Source organism: Pithys albifrons, chromosome 2, assembly GCF_047495875.1.
Source record: "Pithys albifrons albifrons isolate INPA30051 chromosome 2, PitAlb_v1, whole genome shotgun sequence".
Lineage (NCBI taxonomy): Eukaryota > Metazoa > Chordata > Aves > Passeriformes > Thamnophilidae > Pithys > Pithys albifrons.
Genome location: NC_092459.1, coordinates 75,815,064 through 75,839,377, shown reverse-complemented (window position 1 = coordinate 75,839,377; position 24,314 = coordinate 75,815,064). Strand labels below are relative to the sequence as shown.

At 39.3% G+C, this 24,314-nt stretch overlaps 1 protein-coding gene across 1 annotated transcript in view; it reads left to right on the top strand.

Moving 5' to 3' along the window:
- The window catches only part of PCNX2 (pecanex 2), a 160,394-nt gene that overhangs the window by 21,206 nt on the left and 114,874 nt on the right, over nucleotides 1-24,314 (top strand). The window contains exons 6-11 of the mRNA XM_071549557.1: nucleotides 2,145-2,292; nucleotides 2,461-2,606; nucleotides 3,789-3,882; nucleotides 19,416-19,551; nucleotides 22,631-22,773; nucleotides 24,135-24,288. Coding sequence (XP_071405658.1) covers nucleotides 2,145-2,292; nucleotides 2,461-2,606; nucleotides 3,789-3,882; nucleotides 19,416-19,551; nucleotides 22,631-22,773; nucleotides 24,135-24,288 — 821 coding nt within the window. The remainder of the gene's footprint in view (nucleotides 1-2,144; nucleotides 2,293-2,460; nucleotides 2,607-3,788; nucleotides 3,883-19,415; nucleotides 19,552-22,630; nucleotides 22,774-24,134; nucleotides 24,289-24,314) is intronic.

The window sequence follows — 24,314 nt, the reverse complement described above, 5'->3', positions numbered from 1 at the left end:
TTGTTTACTTTTTTCAGTTCTATCAGTTAACCTAATAAAAGGCATAACATCTTTGTACAGGCCTGGAATCTGTTTTATCCTTAGACCATCTTAGCTATGACACCACTATTTCTTGACTAGTGACACCTGCAGGTTAGATTCATCCAGTTAGTAGTGGTGTCCTGCAGGTATCAGTGTTCGGTCCAGTCCTGTTTAATATCTTTATTGATGATCTGGATGAGAGAGTTGAGTCTACCATTAGCAAATTTGCAGATGGCACCAAGTTGAGGCGGGGGTGTTGCTCTGCTGGATGGTAGGAGGCCTCTGCAGAGGGATCTGGACCAGCTGGATAAACAGGCTGAATCCAGGGGTATGAAGTTCAACAAGACCAAGTGTTGGGTCCTGCACTTTGGCCACAACAACTCCATGCAGCGCTACAGGCAGGGGAGAGGGTGGCTGGAGAACAGCCAGGCAGAAAGGGACCTGAGGGTTCTGATAGGCAGAAAGCACAACATGAACCAACAGTGTGCCCAGGTGGCAAAGACCACCAATGGCATCCTGGCCTGTATCAGCAATAGTGTGGCCAGCAGGACCAGGGAAGTGGTTCTTTACCTGTACTTGGCGCTGTTGAGGCCACACCTCAAGTGCTATGTCCAGTTTTGGGCCTCTCAATTTAGAAAGGGTATTGAGGTTCTGGAGTGCGTCCAGAAAAGGGCAGGGAGGCTGGTGAAGGGACTGGAGCAGAAGTCCTATGGGTCCTACAACTACCTGAAAGGAGGTTGTAGCCAAGTGGAGATTGAGCTCTTCTCCCAGCCAACCAGCAGTAGGGCAAGAGGGCACAGTCTTAAGCTGTGCCAGGGGAGGTTTAGGTTAGATATTAGGAAGAAGTTCTTCACAGAAAGAGTGATTGGACATTAGAGGGGAGGGAAGGTGGTGGACTCACTACCCCTGGAGGTGTTTAAGAAAAGACTGGACGTGGCACTGAGTGCTGTGGTCTAGTAGACGAGGTGGTGTTCGGTCAAAGGTTAGACTTGATGATCTCAGAGCTCTTTTCCAACCTAGCTAATTCCGTGATTCTGTGAATTGTAATTGTAAGAAATAGGATTTAGGAATTGGTGAGAAACATGGTTTAACAAATGGGATTTACTGTGGGGGAGGAATTTCTGGGTTTTTTTCCTTCAGGAAATTTCTAAGGTCTTTAAACAGCATATAATGCAAGAATTCTGAAGTAAGTGTGTTTCGATACATCTTACCCAATGCAAAAGGCTACAGGACTTAATGAGGCATCTCCAACAAGCACCACAAAATAACTTTTTTCCATTTAAAGCTTAAAGCATTTAATTCCACAGCTGTACATGGTGCTGATGAAATCAGTCTTAGTTGCCCTTTAAAATCCTAAGAGATAATTTTTTAGTTTATAGACAATACACAGTTGTAAAATGTTTCACTGTTTACCATGAACATTCATAGCTAAGAGACTTCTGCTTGAAAGCTGTACAAATGTGTATGTAAATGACATACATGTGTAGAGAGGAACAGAAATATAATTGGTATTCCAAGTAGTAAAAGTCAGACAAATACTTCCTGTATATTTCAGAATTTATAGTTCTGTATTTTCCAAGCATAGGAAAATCTACTGTGAAATTGTTTTGACAGTTGGTCCTGCACCATGTGTGTGGCCAGTGGGGAAGAGGGATTAGGCAGCTACCTTCTTTCCTGTCCTATTTCCTTTGAAGATGCTTCTTTCCCTTTTGTAAAAGGGGAACAGGCCAGTGCTTCTGCTTTTCCACTGCCAGTATACACAGCTTGGGAACAAATACGGCCTCCAGGGAAGCAGCCTCTTACCATTCTAGGTAAGGAACAGATTGCTTCTCTCTGAAACAAGAGGAGAGGCAAAGCAGAAATTCTCTCTTGTTTGTTCTCTGCTTCACACAATGTGTTCTTGAAACAACCCAGTTCATGTGGCCTCCTTGAATTAGAGTACCTCCTCATCCAGATTTCTGTGATTGTATTGTTTTAAGTAACTGTAGTGTTTTCCATAAAACTAGGAAGTACAACAGTGTTTTAGATTTTCTGTTTTAGATGCTCTTGTTCAGTAGTTAATGAACAAAACTCTTGAAAGTCGTACATGGAGAGTGGCTCCACTTCACTGCCCTGTTTTCCAGATAGCCAGATGGCGGACAGAAAAGAAGAAATGGTGGGAACAGAAAAGCACTGTGAGCAGCTTCCTAAACAGGAAAGATCAGATGTACAAAGCCAAGATCGTGCTAGTACTAGTCCGGTGCTACCAGAGTCTGCCAAATTTGCAGCACTGTAAGGCCAGTTTACTTTACAATTTTGTACTTCAAAGATATGATGTAAGCTGTTTTGTTTCACTGAGTAGAAATGACATAAACTTTTAATTAACCTCTCTTTCTTTTTGTTTTATTGAGAACAAGAAAAAAGTTCCTCATAGTAGTTTTGAAACATTTTTGTGTCAAGTTACCAGGGCAGCAGGCAAAGGCAGATAATCTACCGGGTAACTTCTCAGCAAGACAGTTCTGTCTTGCAAGTAATAAGTGGACCTGAGGCATCTGTGCAAGATGAGCTCTCCGTGGATGCAATGCATGTATTCATAGATGAAAATGGTAAGTTTATGTAGTTGGGATAATTACAATGCATGAGAAAATTTCTAAAAAATCTTCAGATGCCCTGGAAGGATATTTCTCTGGTCTGTTATCAATTGCATGTTTTTCTAAGTGTGTGAAAGAAAAGCAATAAAAATTAGAGCTTTCAAAATCTGTCAATAACCACCACAGATCTGAGCTTTACTCAGTGCCTGAAGTTTGTTTTCCAAACATCATCCTCAAAAGATGCTGGCTAGGCTAAAATGCTTGTCTTTTCAGAACTCCTGGTGTTTTCTGCCTGACGAGGAGTTTTACACTGGCCTGGCTGGGCAAAACATTCCTCCTTTTTCCTGTTTTTTTTTCTTCAGCTGACTCAGACTGATCTCTGGTAATTGTGGTGGTTGCTCTCCTTGGGAGTTGTGATCTCCTTCCCTTTTCAAGAGAATTAATGAGTGACCTAGTCTTGCCCCATGCCTGTGCTTGGGATGCCACTGCTCTGAAGCTATTCCTAGAGTATGAAGCTGTAGTATGCTTGGTGGTGGTTTCTCTGATCTTCATGTAGTGCATTGTAAGGTACTGGCTCACACCTCTGAAAGGCAGCTGTCTCAAAACCCCTATTTCCTTTGAAACTGCCTTTAAGACAATCATGGAATTAGTGCTGATGGTAGCTGGTTTCATAACCCCAGTGATACTTTGGTTTTCTGCCAGTTCCTTCTGGCCCTGGTTGCAGCCTGCAGCCACGGGCGTGCTGTGGGGCGAAAGGCAGCAGCTGCCAGTCGGGCAGATGGCACGGCCTCCAGGTCAGTGAAGAGTGACCCTTCACTTTGTGCTGCGTGTGTGAGCAGGGAGTAGCAGCAGCTACACTTCTGCTGCTCTGTACCTTCTGACCTCACCTTTGTGAATGGAAAGAGAAAAATCTGATGATTTCACATGTTGCAGTGAACTTCCATTGATCGATGGGGTTTGCGTTTAGTTTGCGTACCTTTTAAATTTTCACTGTAACTAGTGTGTTTGGATTTGTCTCAGGTTTGCAGTTGTTCAAATGTTAATTTGCTTTCTGAAGTCTAAAATAAGACTAAGTGCACAGATTGAGAACTATATATTTATAAATATGCCTGAACTAAATGTGGTTTTTATAAATTTTTTGTGTAAACAATTGTTCATATCACTGAACTGATTTTTTTTCATCTGTATTTTCTAAAGGGGAAATTAGATCCTGCTATTTAAAAGCTGGCTGTCAGAAGGAAGGAAATTTTAGACATCAGCTATCAAATTGTGATTGTATGTCAAATGCTCAGTAAGTAAACCCTTATTTTTAGAAATGTTAAGAATTTTCATTTGTAGAAACTATGAAACTGTAGGTGTGAAAGATGCACACAAAGGTGAGTATTGAAGGATATATGTGCTAACCTCTTCTAAAGAATTCAAAGCATGAATTTTTGTTTTCTGCTAAAACAATGACAGGTTTATAAGAATATTGAAAAGAAAAAGTGAAAGTGAAAACCAGAACAATGTACTTGCTTTCATTACTTTCTTGGAATTGCCAAAGTCAAATGTAGTGATTATAAATAAGATTGGAAATTAAACAAAGTGGGACTGTTGCCAGCTGTTCTCTAAATCTTGTCTTGTTTGCATTCCATACGTATTGTATAATTTGAAGATTTTTAGGGCTGTGTCAGTCACTGCCACTGCTTCATGCAGATTCTAGCAGCAGAGCCTTTCACCTTGCATTAAATCCCTAATGATAATTTGGTACTCTAACAAGTTATCCATTTTTCAAAGGTCTTTTTTAAGTGATCCACACAAATTCCATATTCATTACTGTGGTCTCCACAATATTCTATGTCATCTATAGTTTGCATATCAAGAATTTTAAATATTTATAAGTATTTTTATTAGATAATTTTGGGTTTTATACTGGTTTACAGCATTTGGAGAAGTTGAGTGAGGAAGTGAAAATGGTCTTCATTAGTAGCAAATATTTTTGTTCAAGTGTTTGGCTTTCAGTGGAGACTTGAAAAACTTGGGACCATGTTAAAAGTATTAGCATATCAGATAGAATGTTATTACGAGAGACATGGGAATAATGCTTTTATTTGTCAGTAGGCAAAGAGTAAAGAAAAAATTAAATTATTTGAGTTCATCTACAGTACAAATGTTCTGTCTTCAGCAAAATGAGATAAAAACAACTTTGTGTTTAGTTTAGATCTAAAAAAATCAAATATTTTACTTTGATGCTGTGTAACTCTTGCAAATCTTTGTTTCACCTTGCACAGAATACTGTCTTCCTGCTCCTTCTTATAACTATGAACTTGAATCTGTCCTAAATTCAAAAATAGTTTTTTGTCCCTTGACTTTTATCAGTTAATTTGTTTTTAATTTAAGGAAGGATAATCTTCCTTCTCAAATAACTAAGCCATACTGAATCTGCCTTTGCTAGATGCTTATTGACATCTCTGTCTCCTGTGCTACGTGCTGTTTTATAGTTTGTGGTTTGCAGAGCTCTAGGGATGTGATTTATTTTTAAGAGGTCTGCTCAACATTGTTAACAAAAGCAAGTTCAGATATACTTTGCAGGCATTTATGTGCATGTAATTTCTAAACATCAGCACCTTTGCTGGAAATCTCAGGATATGGTGATGGTTCAGACCAGGGAATAGAACAGATCAGGGAAGGAGAAGTGAGTTCCCAGGACTGTTTCTTTATGGAAGTGAGTGAGAAGGCAAAACACAGGGATTTTTCCAAGAGCAAAGCAGTATGAAGGAAAGTGCAAAGCAGAAGTTAATATGAAAAATAAGGAAAGGGAGCAGGGAAGTATTAAATATGCTTAAGCTAGTTTGTTCAAAGACAGTTTATTATATGTTTAGGCCAGAGAGATTAGTGAGAGCTGTTTGTTCAGTGGGCGGTTTCTGCCATCTGCACATAGATTAAAAGGTAGGATGGGAAGGAAGTGGATTTTGTTTTTTCTTCAGGTGTTCACTGTCAAGTAATTCTGTATTTAGACAATACAGAACACTTACAGCACATAGAGAATAGAGGGGGAAACGTGCTTTGCAACAGTTCAGGAATGAGACATCTTTCCTTCCTCTTTTCCCTTGTTCCGGCCTGCAGGCTTGCACATTGCTTATGTCAGGTTACTTTCTTATCCATGGTTAAAGGTAAACCAAATGATCACCATTATTAACTAATGTTACTTTTATTACGGACAAAAAAGCAAATATAATAAAACAAAGCACAAGACATAATCAATAGCTGCTTCACTTAGTCTCTTCTGCGTGTCTGTTTGTGGAGGATTCTTGACAGAAATTAGTCCCTTGAGAGTGGGCCCACCTTTAGTAGAGACACTCATTATGAGAGGAACCTATACCAACAGGAGAGGCTCCTGTTATGAAAGGATATTAGAAAAGAGACAAGGAAAGCACCTCAGAGATGAACTTGGCTTACCTTGCAGTCAATCTGAAAGTTGACTAAGGAGAAAACAATGATTTTGACAGTACTTCTTCATGAGCAATTGAGACAGTGCAGAAATAACCAACAGCTTTAGGCCTCGTGTCTGAATTCATCAATGAACCATCCAAATTAGATTTTATGATGTCAAAGGATGCAGGAGAAAATTAATGCCTGAATAGAAGAGGTGGCATTCTCCTTGAGTAGTAGGGATAGGGGTTTAATCTCGAGGAGCTCAGATTTCACATAGAGAACAATACATATGTTTGCAGTGGATGTATGTGAGCTGTTAAAACACTTTCCGGCAATCATGCTTGTTTTATACTGTTAAATTAAGTTTCTCCTAAAGGGTAAACGTCAAACTGAGTTGAGCCAGTGGAGTAACTATGTGGATTTGAATGGACTGCGCCTTGATGTGCTTCTTGGTGAGGAGAATTGGCCCAGACAGAGGATGGCAAGAGGCCTCTTGCTCTGGGGCTGTTGTTGGGAGAGGCAGCAAACCAGTCACTGGTGTGCTGGGAGCTGTGACCCTTCTGGGTAACACTGCAGTTGAGAAAGGGGAAGGAATTTTGACTGGAGAGGGTATAAACTGGCTAGTTTGTCAAGAATAAGGTAATTGCCTTATGAAGTGGTCATAGGTAACTGCCTTTTAACTAAATTATGCAAAACAGAAAAAGGTATTTAAATATTACTCAAAAGAAGCCATTAAAGGAAGCCTTGAGGCAGGCTAATTCATGTTTAATGATCTTAGATTCAAATTATAACTTGCTGTATCTGTCTGTTTAGCCCAACTATTGTCTGCTCCATTAATGAAGTCTTAACCTGTATGGCATTTCACATCAGATTATTAGGATCTGAAATTAAAGTAGTACTTCTATGTCCTGTAAACATTTTATCTTCTTGGTGTGGCTTCTGATAATTTCTCACAAATAATGCAACATCTTAACAATGCCACTGTGTCACAGAAGTGAGGATATGTTATGGCTTTATTTTTGTTCTTTGCTTTTGCGTGTGTGGTCGCTTAAAGGCGAACCAGCAGGGGAAATGAACTCACCACGAGAGAGATTATAAGTCAGACCTAAAATTTAATAATAATATTACAATAAATACACTGACACAAAGGGAAATTGCTTTCAAATCACAAAACCCAGCAGTATAACCCAGTGTCCTGGGTCACAAACCCAAGGGGGTTTGTTTGCCTTTGTGCTGAGACCTGTGTGGTTCCCCCAAGTCCAGAGCAAAAGGAAGTGAAAAACCTGTTGGTGCAGGCAAGGGCTGTAGTCTGGCTGAGAGCAGTGATCTCCTCCTGTCGAGGTCCTGCTGCTCCTCTGGATCCGAGGAGAAGTTCCCGAGGTCTTCTTACCCACAACTTACGTACCCTCAGGGAGCACCCAGTCCCTCCCCCAGGGTGGGGACTCACACAATGGGTGATTAACTCTGGGAGCCATGGGGTATTGTTGAACCATTGATGGCCCATAGCAGCCACGCCCCCTCAGGCTGGGTGTGAAGGTGCCAATGACTCCCTGGGCAGCTGCTGCTAATGGTCCATTGTCCTTGGGGAATGAATAGAGGGGGTAGAATACACAGCTTTGATCACCCCACGCAGGGTTAGCTGGTCCCTCCTGCTGAACTAGGACAGCGTGCTTCCTGACTTTCCTTTGCATCAGAAGCAGTGGGTGAACAACAATGGATAACAATGTGCCAGAGAAAGCAGATGTCCAAGTTTAAAGAAATCTGTGATTTCTTCCTTCAGAGACTCCTTGACATTGCAAGCAATACTGTTAAAGGGAATTACACTTTGACTTGTCAAATATCAGTGGCCCGTTACCTCTTTTTGGTTCTGAAGTGTTGCAAGATTATCTTTGGAGTGTAGCAGTTTTAATATATATTTCACTAGTTTTTATATTTTGTCTTTGTTTAGTTTTGGTTTTGGCTTTTTCAACAAGCACTTGTCCTAATGAAAAATATTACCTGTACCTGCTGTTCTTGTCCTGGGAAATTTTCAGAGCTTCTTAAATGTAGTATAAATACTTTTCTAATTAGTAATTTCCAAAATTATGCCTTAATTCTGCCAAAGGTTAAAGAGAATTAGAATTTTTCAGATTGTCCTTGTATTTGTCTCTCACCAAATTGTCTCTCACTGGTCTAGCACTGAAGCTGTTAAAATATTTAAAGACTTAGTCAAGTTAAATTTCAAGGAGATTTTAATGTTTTATTGATCACCAAAAATATATAATTCCTTTTTTCATCTTAACCCCCTCTTCAGTGGGAGATTCATGTCACTGAGTGTAAGGTATTTTAACATTGGCAGGAAGCTAATCAATTGCCCAGTTACTGGCTGTGTAATTACTCTGCTTCCACTTGTGGCTGTTATGTTACTAGCAACTCCTCTTGCCAGCAGTCCCTGTGGAATGGGTTTGCCATTGAGCTATTCTAAATTTGATGCTCCCATTGCCCTGCCAAGTTCATCTCTAGCCATAAATTGCTTTATGACAGGCTTTGATGAGAGAAAGTGTAATCTGTATTCTCAGCTCATAGATTGCACTAGAAATTAGTACAGAAAGACCATTTGAATAATTTTGCAATGAGAAATTGGAAATTGGTAAAGAACTTAATTGCATTATGTTCTTTACCAGCCTTTGTCTCTCTTAACAGTGAATCCTTATGTTTCTATGCTGTGTGTTTTGAGTATGTGCTTGGCTTCTGGGAAGACAGATAAGGGTAGGAGAGTTCCCATTTGTGTAGAGCATGTGCTGGGTATGAGCCTGAACTGCCTTTTGGCATGGTTAGTTTGACTTCTCACCAAATGGCCTCTAAGTTTTCATCTTACCTGTATAGAACAGTTAAAATTTCAAGTTCTTCTGGTAAGATTAGTGATACAAAGTGAAACCCAGGAGCATTAATAACACATCCTTAAAAAATTAGCTGAAAGGATGTATAAATTACAGCATTATTAGAAGTCTTCTGGGTTCAGGTGATGGGAGTGTCTTACAAATAAGGAGGTGTCACTCTGACATACCTTTTCTGTCACTCTGTGACAGACAGCAGATCTTTAATTTCTTTGCCTTAAATGTCGCTTGTAATTAAATAACTCAGGTAATTTTGATAAGCAGTCATAAAGATACATGTGAGCTATCATGTTATCTTGGTTCGTAAGTATCTGTGAAAGTATAAACCCCTAAAATTACATTAAATATATTAGAATATATATTATAGTAGTATTAGTAATGATTTTTGTATGAGTTGCATGATCTGTCCCCAGTATAGAGGCTAAAAGAGCCATAAGTATATATCAATGCCAGTATATAAATTTAACAGCAATCATATTTTGTACATACTTGCTGTACAAGAGTAATATGTTTTTTAATGTTTAACTACTTTTCTAAATGTGCTTTCTTTGCATATTGAGGCTCTTATTTAGAAGGTTGAGCACCTTCAGTGTGTGTGTACACAAATATTGAAGAAAAGCATGTCAATTCTTGATGAGTCTCAGTAGTGTAGCTGTTCTCAATGTGTATAACAACTGCTGTCTTGCTAAATTATTTCAGTATAAGAGGTTGATCCACAGGAAGGTTGTCCTTCCTGCTTTCAGATCTATGAAGAACTCTGGTCAAATGTAAACTCTTGCAGTTTCTTTTCTCATGGATCAAGTTTTAAAATAATAAACTGCCTGAATATGTAGCACCTATCTATTTCCCTTCACTTATGTTCTGAAAGACAGAAAAAGTAAGCTTACAATAAACTTGAGGACACTAATGTAGCGAATTCTACTCTTTTGGTAATTTTTATGTAGTTTTGCTCTTTTCAAAAATGTATTCAAAATTTTTACCATGTGTAAAGTTGTGTTCTTTGTAATGAAAAAATAATGCTTGGAGAAACCATGAACACAACATGCAATATCAAAATCCAATGCTCTAAGGTATAAAGTTGTTAAATAACTGGCTTTATTCACATGACAGGGCGGTCCCATGGTGTAATGGTGAGCACTCTGGACTCTGGATCACAAGGTCGTGAGATCGAGTCTCAGTGGGGACCGTCCCCTGGCAGTTCAATGCCTCCCTGCCATCCCATCCCGTCAGATCTCGGATGCTCAGCAGGGTCAGCCCCAGTTAGTACCGGGTGCTGTGACAGTCCCGAGGACTTCACTGTCCAAGCTTGCTCGGCCGTGGCAGATGGACCTCAGGACTGAAATGGTGGGGCCAGTTCTGCACACGCTGTGCCTCACCTAAAAAAAAAAAGAAAAAATGCATCATGCAGTCTGGAAGGGCACACCCCCATGTGGGGAGAGCCCTTCCCAAATCTTTGTTCACGAAGTTTGGCGAGATATATATATATATATATATATATATATATATATATATATGTATATATGTATATATGTATATATTCACGTGAAAATCCATGAAATGCTCTAATCATTATGCGTTCAAATTATTAGTACTTTATACTTTTCTGCTTCAAATAGTTTTGCAGATATTCCCAATCAGGAATAAACTATCCTAAACTTCCATGGTACTGCCTGGAGCAATTTACAGTTATAATAGCCCTGTGAAACTCAGATATTTTGTTCCATGAGTTTTACTGATGATGTATCACCTTGATGTTTATTTCAGCATAGCATTTTGCTAGCTAATTCGAACAACTCTTTATTTCAGGAAGGGATGGATTTATTTCCAAAACGCATTTTGCATTTTCCCCTTGCTGTTTTGCTCAAGTATATTGCAGTACATCTCTGACATGTTCCTGGGTATTCAGATTTGAGATGAGAGCAGATCATTAAACATCCCTGAAGAGCATGCTGCTCTAGGGTCATGCTAGATACCTGGCAGTATGTATGGGGGTTTGAGCACTTCACTGCATCCTTTCAATTTCTTTCTATTTAAAGCACCAGCCCTGCTTTGGTGTGTGTGCAAACATGTGATATAGTTAACTACACTTCAGAAAATACAGAAGGTGGTCCATGCATAAAATCCTGATGTAGATATGTCCTTTCCAACCTGAGAATGTTTTCTGTGTTAGCTGAAAAACTGAGATATGTGTAGCTCCAAAGGAAAACGTTTTTTTGTAGAGGATTTTATTCTTACATAGAAAAAAAAGCATTTAGGGCTACTTTTTGAGAACAGGCCAATTCTGTCTCTCAAATCAAGTATTAGATCCTCTAAAGCCAAATGGAGTTGTACCCATACAAACCATGGAAGCATTTGGCTGTTTATATTCCTTTCAAGAAGTACTCTAGGTTTTAGTGAATATAGTTTACAAGAATACTGCTTGTATTCCTGAGCCCATTTTCCTTCTCTCTTGTGTTAAATTCCTGAGAAGAAAAGCATATTGAAACTCCCAATTCTGTGCAGAATGCACATGTGTTGATTTTAAAGAGGGAGAGTTGGTGTCTCTTCAGAACAATCCAAGTTTTTACCAAAAGTAGTTCAACTTCATGATGCAAAAGCATTTGGTTCATTGAAATGCATATATAGCTGTACGTGCTGGACTTCTTGCTGCAGTTTATCATTTCATGTGTCTGACAAAAGACAGCAGTAACCATAAATTGCATCAAGAGGCTACTGTGCTGCATATCTGTAGTAAAAGCTGGAATTGAAAAGAAATATGTAAGATAGGCCACAGAAAAGGATGTGTGGCATGCAGCTGAAATTATTGAGAACTTGAGCAGTGCAGTGGTTTAACCCCAGTTGGCAACAAAGCACCATGCAGCCTCTTGCTCTCTCCCCTCTCTGGGGTGGGGGATAAGAATCAAAAGGGTAAAACTGAGAAAAACTCTTTGTCTTAACCCACAAGTTAATAGGTAAAGGAAAAGCTACATGATCATAGAAAATTGAGGAATACATTGTCCACTTTCTCTGGGCAGGCAGGTATTCAGCCACCTCCAGGAACACCAGGATCCATCATGTCATGGTGTCTTGGGGAGACAAACGCCATCACTCCAAACTTTTCCACCTTTCTCCTTCACTTTTTTATGCTGAGTGTCATATGGTATGAACTGTCCCTGTGGTCAGCTGGGATCAGCTGTCCTGGCTGTGTCCCCTCCCAACTCCATGTGCTTTCCCCAACCTCCTTGCTGATGGGGTTCTGTGAGAAGCAGAAAAGGCCTTGACTCTATATAAGCCCTGCTCAGCAATAGCTAAAACATCCCATTATTATCAACACAGTTTCCAGCACAAATCCAAACCATAGTCCCATACCGGAAGAAAATTAACTCTATCCCAACCAAAACCAGCAGAAACAGAAAGAATGATTGCCCAGCTCTTAGCAAAAAGCCCTTTATCTGAGGTGTAGATTCTCCTTGCTGCCTAAGTGACACTTGGGCTTTCATTTGAAATCAATTTTATATATATATATATATATATATTTAAAATCCATATACCTTTAAAAATAATATTCCAGTTTGAGCCTTATCTGTCCTCTTGGTCATATGTCTTTGTATTTAAGTGTAAAGTTATTAGAATAATAAATTGTATGTAGGATAAATTTATATTTATGTATGTCTTGTTAATACACATGGTACCAGTACAATCATGCATTCATATTGCCCTTTGCTTGTTCTGTCTGAGCAATTGATCCTCTTAGCTTCTTACTTTTTTTTTTTCAGATGAGGTTCTGACACTAAAACCAGGCTTTCAAAAGGCTATATTATAGTTGGAGTCTAAAATGTTTTGCAGTACAGATAAAGACCTCCATTAAAAAAAATTGCATAATTTTTTTTTGTTTTTTTTTAGAATATTTTTATTTTTGGCATCAGTGGGAACAATAGTTTAAAAAAGAAGTTGCAACAAAATAATGACTAACAAGTACTAAAAAAATAATTTAGTTTACCTGTCAGTACCACTGCAGAGTGCTGTTGTTCCTGGCCCTGGGCAAAAGAGAGAATGTTACATTGATAAGTTAACTTATTTGATTTACATTCACATCCCTGAATAAGCTGCTTGAGTGCATTATACTATATGAAAGTCTATCTGAATGCCTTAGCCATACTGTATGTCTGCTTTATAAATCCATTAATACTTTAGTATGTTCACTGCTGGAAAATTCCCTGAACCTTTGAGGTTTATTCCTCGTAGGAGAGGGTAAACTTAAAAGTAGATGTTTTTTTTCTTAGAGCATTTTGAAATGTTGGTTTAGAATGACAAAACAGTGTATCACTAAAACATCTTTGTATTTTTCAGCAAGGTGACCCAAATAACAAAATCCCTCACTGCTCTAGTAATAGACAGCTGAATCTTGAAGATTTCTTTGTGCTGCCTATCAGGTTTTGCAGTTTTGCAGCTGAGCAAGTTTTGAAATGGATATGAAAAATATTATATTTGGAAATTCGGTGATTTCAGATGAGCCACTCCCCTGAGCGTAGTGCTGCTTGAACACATAAATGAGCGTGGTGTGTGCATGTGTGCACTGAAAATGGCACTGTTTGAATCATAGTGAAGCCATGGATTTTTCTGAAAAGAACTCTTTACAAACCCAGTAGCATTTTTGTGCTGGCTTGCGAGGAATAGGCAGAAACCCTTGTGTTAAAGCTTGGCCAATTAAAAGCCTTTTCTGTATTGGTGTAGGGGTTTTTAGCCCCTCTTTACTGAACACAGCGCAGGGAAGTGCGTTTTTAACAGAATGAGACTTGGAGATGAGAGAGCGCTGTGCTTCCACATGATGGCAGCAAAATCCTGCTCAGCACTAGGAGCTTATGGAGCCCTTCAGCTTTTGGGGCTGACTTCTCTTCCCTCCCCTTGTCCTTTCATAAGGAGAGCTGAAAGAAATGTTTTAAAGTACTTTGGAGATAATGGAACCGTGAGTGCTGTTAATGCATTTCTTCCAGTAAAGCTGCATCTTCCCAAAGTGCATCCTCTAGTTTATTAGATAACACATGCTGTTTGTTTTAAAAGTTTTTAGTACATTTATCTTTGCTTTGAAACATAATAGGCTTGCAGATTATTGATTTACATGCTTATTAACAAAATGAAAATATCAGTACACTAAGTAAGAGTATACTGAGAGGACCCCATTCCTAACACCTGAGTAAGAGGGTATTCATCACTCCCTGCCTTCATGTTGACCACAATGCCACTGGGAACAGGCTTTGTAAGTGCTTTCTTCCATCTGCAGTAACTGACTTAATGTGGACTACTGCTCATTTTGTTGTTAATTGCAAAACTTTATCTGTGATCTTAATGTTCTTTCTGTCTATTATGTCAGTACATCACTACATCCAGCCTTAGGGCGGTCCTGTGGTGTAATGGTGAGCACTCTGGACTTTGATCACAAGGTCGTGAGTTTGAGTCTCAGTGGAGACTGTACCGGGCAGTTAAATGCCTCCCTGCCATCCAATCCCGTCACATCTCGGATGCTCAGCAGGGTAGCCCTGGTTAGTACCAGGTGCTGTAGACAGTCCTGAGGACTTCACTGTCACCGTCCAAGCTCGCTCGGCCGTGGCAGAGGGACCTTGGGACTTAAACGTTGGGGCCAGTTCTGCACATGCTGTGCCTCACCTAAAAAATCCACTGAGCAGGCTGGAAGGGCACACCCACGTGGGGAAAGCCCTTCCCAAATCTTCGTTCGCGAAGTTTGGGCATACATACATACACACATCCAGCTTTCCCATTCTGTGAACTTGGATAGTCTGTCTTACTATCCTTAGGGGTATACATATGTATTTGGACTAGAGTTGGACCAAGGGTTGGACTCGATGATCTCGGAGGTCTTTTCCAACCCAATCGATTCTATGATTCTATAATCCTATGATTCTAAGAAGCAAAATATGAACAAGGTTTTAGAGAGATTTCATCCTTAACTTGAGCTCTCCTCAGATGTAACCACTGATGAAAGTTAATTCCTTCACCACTGAAGAATTAATTGTGTTCTTTATGAAACTATTAATGTCTTAAAAAAAAAAAGTGAAGAGTATCTCCTCTTCATGTTTTTCCTGTGTTTGCTATGACTGGATGATTACATGACAAATCCAGTCTTAATGTAGCCATCACTGGCATATTTCAATCTTCCTATATGCCTTACATTGCTTTTTAGTTTGTCTTCCTCTTCAGTAGTACATTTGGGAACTGTGCAGCTTAAAAAAAAAGCAACATCCTCTATTAGTAGCTTTAGTATCAGTCCTGTCTGCAATACTCTGATCAGATTGGTGCTGGCAGCTTTCTAGTAGAGACCTAATGAGCAATAAGTAGAGATGTAGTGAGAAGCCTGTGTGATGAGGTTTCAAAGAGATTGGGATGTGAGATGCAGGGAGGCTGTTTTAGGTGAGAAGAGCAAAGCTGCTGAGGTGGTGGTAGGAAGACATCACCGATGACACTGAGGAATGGAGGTGCCACTGGTGAGCTGAGGGCTGCTGCTGATCCAATGCTCTCAATGTCAGTCCACACAGCTACGTTTGAGCCACAAACTGAGTGTTTTGAAGGGGTGCAGAAGTGTGGGTATTTGCAGTTCCTGCTGTGTTGCTACCACGAGCTGGTTCTTGTACAGCCAGACCGCTTAGGTATCAGTTCGACAACCTGCACCGCAGACCAGTGCCACAGGAGTGATTGCTTGTTAGATGTGCAGGAGCAGAGATCCACACCTCTGAGCTGCCCTCTGGCTTTTCTTTGGATATCACAGCCATAGCTGCTTACACTACTTAAGAGCAGTGTTTTAGGGAGTATTAAAAATAGCTTTCAGCTACTTTATTTATTCTTGCTGTGGGTGTATATTATGCACTTTCTAAACTTTGTAGTGACCCAAACAGTGTCTTAAGCAGCCTAGTGGGATCTTTCTGGGTTTAAGTACACAAGAAGCAAGAGGAAGGCACTTTGTTACTGTGACTTGTGACACTGGTGACAGGGATCCCTGTCCTTTCTCCTATATGCAGTTAAAATGAAATTTAGCCAAGACCTGCAAAACAGCTTTATTAACAGGGAGTTCTTTGAGGTGTGCCTGTATATTGAGCTTATTCTGAGAGGTGTTCAGGCTTAAGGCTACCTAATCCTAACAAAGGGGATGACTTAGGCTGGATTTTATTTGAATGGTTTAGGCCATAAGGTATAAGGCAACTTCAGGTATAAGGCAACTATCACAGTATGATTCTTTGTGTCCTGTACAGGGCAAGGAGTTGGACTCGATGATCCTGATGGGTCCCGTCCAACTTAACATATTCTATGATTCTAATCAGAGAGGGAGAAGGAAGACTTTTTTTTCAGTGCTGTGTGGTTATACTAAAATGTTCAATGTGTTACATGATTGCTCCACTAGCTTATGTTTACACAGTGTTCTTACAAAATGGACTTATGAGCCAGAAAAAAAATCCCTGATTTTATATCCAGTTATCGGTAGAGGGCGCTATGTAGCTTTTGGATTTGATCTGCATCAGTTGTATGTTTATCAAAGGTATTTTTAGCTAATAATTTATTATTCAAAGTTTAGTTCAATTATACCTTTGCTTACATTAGCAGTGCAGTTTACTGTCATAGATCTTGCTAACATTAATTTGATTCTGCAAATGAACAGATTTTCTATTTAGCAAGATTCCATGTTATACTGCGATCAGCTCCATTATAATGATTTTATGATTAGAGACTGTTTGCTCCTATTTATATATGGTAATAAATTTATAGAATCTAGTTTGTAGACTTACAGAAACACAAACACCACCTTGCATTTCTCACTACTATTTGCTGTCACTGTGATAGCAAAGTCATCAAATGAGATGTACAGTTTCTAAGTAGCTGTGCAAGCAATTTGGCATCAGGAGATAGCAAGTGAATGTCAGAAGGAGGTTGTATGGAAAATAGGGATAAAGAAGAAAATAACAGCAAACAGGAGCAGAAGGAAATGGAAGATGAGGAGAGAATAGAAAGATACAGAGAAATGAGGCTGATGAAGGCCAGATGACAGATTCTGATTTTGGAATTGTTGCTTTACTAGCTCTGCCTTTCCTTCTCTGCCCTGATTGTCTTTTTAGGCTTATGAAGTTTCTGGCTCTTTCCCACAGTCAGTGTCCTAGCTGCTTGGGGACTCTTCAGCCAGTTGTTGATAGGTGGAGCTATGATTTTTTTTTTTTTTGTAAACAGAAAACAGACTATGGGCACTCTTGGCTTTTTGGTTATCTTCAAGTCTGGTGGGAGATGGTTTGATCTCTTAAGTTCATTCTGAGAAGAGTTCTTGTGAGTAAAAGATTTTTGACTTCTGAGAACTGATAGACTCCCTTGATACTCTGCTCTGTCTTTTTGCTATTTCTATTTTTGATAAATGTGGGATAAAAGATGTGGGCCAATCTAGAAATACTTTTGGTTTTTTTAGAAAGACAGCTAAAGATGCAGAAATTTAGAGAAGATTAACTCTTAATTTAGGAAGGCAGGAACAACCACTGCTCTACTTCCCTCTGTTCTGTTGGGTCGTGTTTTAAGCAGTAATTCCCAGATTAGCATTTCTACATAACCTGGGCTACACTTTCCTTTTTCCTGCTGTGTACAGGGAGTCCCAGGGTTGCACCCACAGTGACAAGGAACATCCTAGGGAAACAAGCAAACAAATCCATTGTTTTCCTTATGCCCTTGAGCAGAACATTTCAAAATGTGCTAAAGACATGGCTGTTCTCTGTTGTCCTTATCTATGGGACTCTTACTGCTGGAAGGCATGCCTCTAGGCTTCCTCCACTTTCTCCCTGCCTAAATCTTCTGGTTGTCATCCAGGATCTTGGATCAGTGCCCAGCTCTTCTGTACTGTTTTGTTAATAACTGCTGACCAAGGAGATGGTTCTTACAGAGGGTTTCCTTGTGGCTGGGTCATCAAGTGGGTTGTGTTGGGGCATGTCCTCATTTCCTAATACTGTCCAAAGAGAACATGACAGCTGTCCTGGCTGTGGAGCAGATCATGCTGCTGTCTGTAGCAGGAGGAGTGAGGAGAGCAGAGGAAGCCATTAGGGTCAGGTGCTCTCATTTCTACTCAACTGATAACTCTGCTAGAGTGGCAGATGGTGAATATCAGGTCTGGAATCCAAGCCTGATAGCAATCAAGGCGTTGAAATCATAAACCACCTGGCTCAGAAACCAGAGGCATGATGGCTCTTCTGGTGACATCCTGAGGCTGATAGTGTCCCTGCTGGTCCAGGCAGAGCTAGCAAATCCTGGAGGGAAGAAGGAGAGAGTATGTGCATTTCAAGCTGTTGGTGTGACACTTCAGCCTTGCTTCTGAGTAGTCCAGACATGGAACCTTATGCCAGAACAGTGCTAACCACTAGAGCTTAAGTTAACAGCAAGCTACGTGCAGGATAGAGACAATTTTAAAGCCTCAGCAAGGGTTACGTGACAAGCTTCAGGAACTGGCGACTAAAGACAAAGAAGAATGAGTTAACTAAAATTAATAAGGTGCCTTTGGGGCAGGCATAGGCTATGCAAGAGGAGAGTTTTAATCTTTGTACTGCCACAGGCTTCCTGGCTCACTGAAGGCACATTGCTCTATTTTCTTCCTGCTTGTCTTTATGGAAAATAGGAACAACAGGTATTCAGTACCTTGCATGTGCACTGAGGTGCTTTCAACCTCATGTAGGTGCAAAAAGACTGAGAGCCCAAGGCATGTATCCAGAGGCAGGGGGTAATGAGCTTGGAGCAGAGCGCCTGATGTATAAACCTCATTTGGAATGGAATTAGAAAGAAGTATTCAGAATAGATCCTTTCCCCAAGTAATAATTATTTCATTTCAATACAGTTCTTGTTGAAACCCAGTCAGTCATGTCATGGTAACACACCATTTCTGAACCCAACAGGCACTGCTGCTGGAAGTGCTGACTTCCTCAAGTAAAGTGTTTTAAACACAAGGTAAAAACAATAAATAGGCCGAATTCACTGTCAGTATGGAGAATATCTGGTCTAGTCTTATGTGAATTAGCTCATGTATTGTTATGATCTTGCTAGGCCAGAAGGAAGTTCTTGGAACCTGTATTCTCAGTAGAGTAAGTTAGTACTCACTGAATTCAGTGCAGATGAAACTAGACTAGCTTGGTACCTAGGTGAGCATGTTGGAAAGCTATTCCAGGATCTCTACAGTAGCTACCCTGCAGCTTTGCTCTGTAGATATGCAGCTCTAAACTTGCACTATTGTCAGTGGACAGAGAAAGGCACTTCTGAAGTATGATTTGTTTTAGGTGTTCATCCCAGGATGAGAAAAATTGTGATACAGAAGTATTCTTTTCTGTGATGGATGTAGCAAACCAAGTGTATCTGAATTTGGGTGCTAATTGCTTTGTGGGCCTGTGCCAGATTTCAGATAAGGAGATGGAAGGTTCCCATGTCCTGTGAGCCAACCAGCAGTGTAATTACAGGCTTTCTACTGTAATATTTCAGAAATCCTAGGAAAATATTCCTGCTTAAAACTTTCCTTTCTCTCCTCTGTGCACAGTGAAATACAGTTCAGCTCCTCTAGTACTACAACTTCAGAAAGCCAAGAGCCATCTTCTGGGGATCAAGCAGCGAGTGCACTTCAGCAGCAGCTCCTACTGATGGTGGCACGAAGGACCCTTTCTGAAAACCCACGGGTACATTGTAGTATCTGAGTTTCTAGCATCTTGATGAACTGCTCTATAAACAAATGCTGCAGGCTTGTTCCTGAGACCATTTTGTTGATTTTCCTATACTGCTTTTCCTGATATTGCTTATGTGGGAGAAGATGTGTTTTATGTTGATGGATGCAGTTCGGCTGTTTTGTACTGATATTGTGTAGTGTCCTAGGGGAGTACTTAAAGACTCCATGGCGGAAAAAGTTGATCTGGCTTCAGTCTTATTTCATTTGGAAGAGAACACTCTTGTTTGTTAAGATTTTAGGCACAACACCAGATTTTAATAGTATGAAGTGTTTATTCCAGATTCATTACTATCATAAAACCCCATGTCTGGTTTCACTTTTCTGAATTGGGCAACCAGACTTTTGGAAGTCTGTTGTGGAATATTGAAGCCATCTTCTCAATGCAGAGAAGGAAAAAGGCCCTCAGACTTTGGTTTGCATGGTATTACGTGGACATGAACTTTGCAGTGTTTGGGGCCTGTGACCAGTGGGTTAGAGTGTAATCTGTTTTTATAATTCCTTTTATAATAACTTTACCCTTCTCTCTTCCACAGCAAATTCCAGTTTGATATTTATGAATAACAATTACCTTCCATCTTAGATTTTGCACAGGAACTTAAAGCTAGAATCAACTTGTATCAAGTAATTATTTTAAATTAAAAATCAGAAAATTGTCCTGAATTGTGTTTTTCAGATTTGCACAGTGTCTTCCATCTAAAGGCTGTGATGTTTTCCAGATATTTATTATCTTGTAAACTGCCTGTAAATTAGAGAACAATTGTCATGCTTTTCTTTTTCTTGTTTTTTTTTTTTTTTTTAAATTTGTTTCTCTTTTGGGAAACTGCTCCATTGCTCAAGGTCACATAGCATGTTTACAGCAAGGCCAGACAGTAATTTCAGAACTTCTAGGTTTCTGATTTTTTTTTTAATTAAACATGAAATTCTGAGCCTACATAAGTCGGGAAAAGTGTTGTCATTGATTTCAATAAAGCTAGGGTTTCAGGCGGTCTCTGACACCACATAAATTTATGAAGTGAATTTTTCATAAGCCCTTTTTTGATAGGAGGCACAGTTAGACTTTAGTGACTTACTCAGGGCTAGTCAGAGATTTTCCCAAATGCAACTCAAAAATCTGACAAGTACAGCAAGCTTCACATAGTGAACTTCATCCAAAGGTTACAGTTCCTCAGGAGCCAAACTGTTCTCTTACACACTCAGCTAAATATGTGTTAGGCTGTTTTGAAGACTGAACAGTCAGATCCATGGGTGTTTTTAATGGACTCCTAGTCACCATTTTGATTTTTTCATTTAGTTATAGTGAGCAATCTACATTAGATGAGTGAAATTAATGATTGCGATTGACTGAGTTTCACTTTATTTTCTGCTGGGTAATAGGACCCTAGAAGAACAAAACGATGCCAGGATTAGCAACTGTAATATTTTATAACATGTTTTTTCTTTCAAAATCCCCCAACCTCATATTTAAGTTACTATTTAAAGTGGTAATAAAAATACTAAAATTTGGATTACACAAACTGCTTTTGAAGTCAGCATGGTGAAAGGAGTCCACTTGGTCTCACAGTTTTTAAATAACTTGGAATTTTTAATATATGAAAGAATACCAAATAGCCCGTCATTCCCTTGCATGTTTCAATCCTCAGAAACATGAGTTATTGTTCTGTACTAATAGCAGTGGAGCTTCCCTGCATGGTTGTACATTCTTAGTCAATTGGAGGCATGAGATAAAATGCCTAAAATTTCTTTTTCCAAAGCTTACTCTAGCCTGTTTCACCTCATGTTTCTCAGCAGACTGAGGGTATTGATGAACTCTTTCCCACATGCATTAGGTCACGTGTCAACTATGTGTAAAATTCCATTTTCTGGAAAGTGAAGATTAGAAATTATTCTGATAATCTGAGAAAAAAATTAACATTTCCTATGTGCAGGTGAAGATGATGTTTAAAAAACTGTGTTTTGTTAACACAGTTCAAGATGACAATCAATTACTTCACACAGAAATCCCCTTCCCTGACTAGGAAAGTTAATGTAACATAAGTAATTCTAAAGTAGACATTGCCTAGAGTTCCATTATAGGTATATTTGTTGATTAATTATCTGTAATGGGATGGGGGGGGGGGGGGGTTGGGAGGGGGAGGTACAAAGAGAAGACAGCCTGGAAGGAGCTTGAAAACCACTAAACTTCACAATGACTTGAAAACTCTGATTTTTCTTCTTGAAGGCAGAATAAGTGATTCCCCCACTCCATTAAATCAGTTAATGATGTTGTACCTTGGAAAGAAAGCACTGCAGGCTTGGCTGATGGTCTGTAGATAAGCTTCTCTCCCCACAAGTGTTGGTGAAGGAGTGCAGGTGTAAAGTTGGGCAAGATCTGAGGTGGTGTAGTTCCAACAGACAAGAAAAGGCCTTAGAATCTGACAGAAGCAATATTGAAAAGGATGGATTTATGATTGTAATGGTAAGATTAGAGCCTCTTAAATTAGTTATGTTTATGCAGTTTGTACTTGTTTGCAAATTTTTTTCTCCTCTTGCTGTTCTTGAGCAGGCACACCTGATACGGTATTCAAAGCATCTCAGAAAAGATAAACAAAGCCGTGTTCTGAAAGGAGAGTTGATAAGTCACACCCCTAGGCCTTAAAACCTACTTGATTTTCTTTGTTTATTTAGAAACAAGGATTTGTCCTGTCATCTATGTTTTTGTGTTGTGCTGTAATTAGCCTGGTCCATGAAAAATCTTCAAAAAAAACTTTGGACAAGCACTGGCTTGGGACTAAAAATTATTTCTAAATGAATATTTAGTATTCATTTTTAAAACACATTGTCACTGTTGAGCTCCATAACTGATACAGCTTTTGTCCATCTGCAGTGATTAAGCTGGTGTGGTATTTTTGTTTCTAATTTAAAATTAAGAAAATAAATATGCTAGAAAAAAAATCTGATTCTTCATGTAAATTTGGCCTTTTAAACACCTGCTTTACTGGCAGCTGTATGGCAGTGTTAAGAAATCTTTGTGTATTTCTGGTTTGTTTTTATAGCAACCCAGCCAGGACCCTGAGGATTCTTCATGTTCTTCAGCACAACGGAAACTGAACAGGCAGTTTTACAGATTTGTAATATTCCCTGGCAAATGGATTAAAGTCTGGTATGATCGACTTACCTTGCTGGCATTGTTGGACAGGTAAGCTTTTTTTTACTGCTGCACTTTGTAGTGTTACAGTGCTACAGTGTTACATGCTCCACGTGTCCATAAAGCAGTGCAGACCACTAGAGGAGGAAAAGTAAGCATTGTATTAGTGTCTCGTATTCAGGTTGAGTAGATAGGTGTGGTTTTGCCTTAAGTGAAGAAAATGTTTCTCTTCAGAGTTCCTTTTGGTGGTTCTTGCTACTGAGAGACTGATTCATGTGAGAACCAGTCTTGTATAATAATTTGTAATTTGACTGACAGCTTAGATCCAGTGGTTCTGAGCTTTTTCGTGAGAAAAATCAGAAGTGGAAGGGTCCCAGGGTATTGTAAACCAAGAACTCGTAAACCAAGTACTCCAATCTTTAAAAATAGAAAATAATTTATACAGTAGTATTCAGAAGATTTTTCAGCTGCTGCCTTTTTTCCAGTTCAACTTCATTTGTTTAGAGAAAATTTGTTGTCTTGACATCACTCTTCAGGCAGTACTGTTTACTGTGAGATCTCAAGTGGGATAATCTGATGGATTATTAGAACCTTCAAACATGTTAGCTTACATACCTAATGGCTTCTGGCTTTCCTGTCTCTGCTTTTGGGGGTGTGCTGTGCTATATATGTTAATAGGGGCTCCACAGCAGAAATTTCAGATGACAGTTTTACCTGCTAAAGAAATCAGGCTACATGTCAGAGAGCTTAAAGTCCAGAGCAGATACTTACTTATCTATGGTATTTTATCTCTGTGTTTCAATTGCTTGGAAAGCATCTGCTGATAAGCTCTTTTGTTATAGACTGAATATTAGCATTACTTTTTATCTCAGACTCCATGTTTTATTAGAACAGATAAAACAAATCAAACATCAGATGACAAATTTGGTCTTTCATCCAATTCTTTGTGGTCAGACATATGTTTTACATTAACAGAATGTCTTAGTTCCTCATTTAAAAGTGTTTTGGATGGTTTTATTTGTGGTTGTTTGTGTGAAATTTTGTGGTGGTTTGCTGTTTTGTTTTGGGTTTTTTGATGTTTTTGTTTGTTTGCATTTTTATAAACATACTTTCCTACATTCAGATATAGCTCTGTTGTGGAATTCTAATTGGGAAGTGAGATTGGAGGGGATATTGGATTCAGTGCATATGCCTTTTTTTTAATACATTCTAGATATCATTTTGGATAAGGTTTTTGGCATGGGAGTGAAACACCGGGTTGAACATGGAAATATAGTTATGGGAGCAAAACCTCAGATCCTCTAAATTCCTATAGCTGCAGCACTGGCAGTTCATACCAACTACAAATGCACCTGCCTTGCTCTAATAAGTCTATAAATATTTGTACTTCTCCAACACTTTTATTCACATAGGACAGAAGATATAAAGGAGAATGTATTTGCTGTCATTCTAGTAGTTCTTGTTTCACTTCTTGGATTCTTGACTCTGAATCAAGGCTTCTGTAAGGACATTTGGGTTCTGTTGTTCTGTCTTGTGATGGCCAGCTGCCAGTATTCTCTCCTAAAGGTAGGATACAAGTTCATAGTCAATTG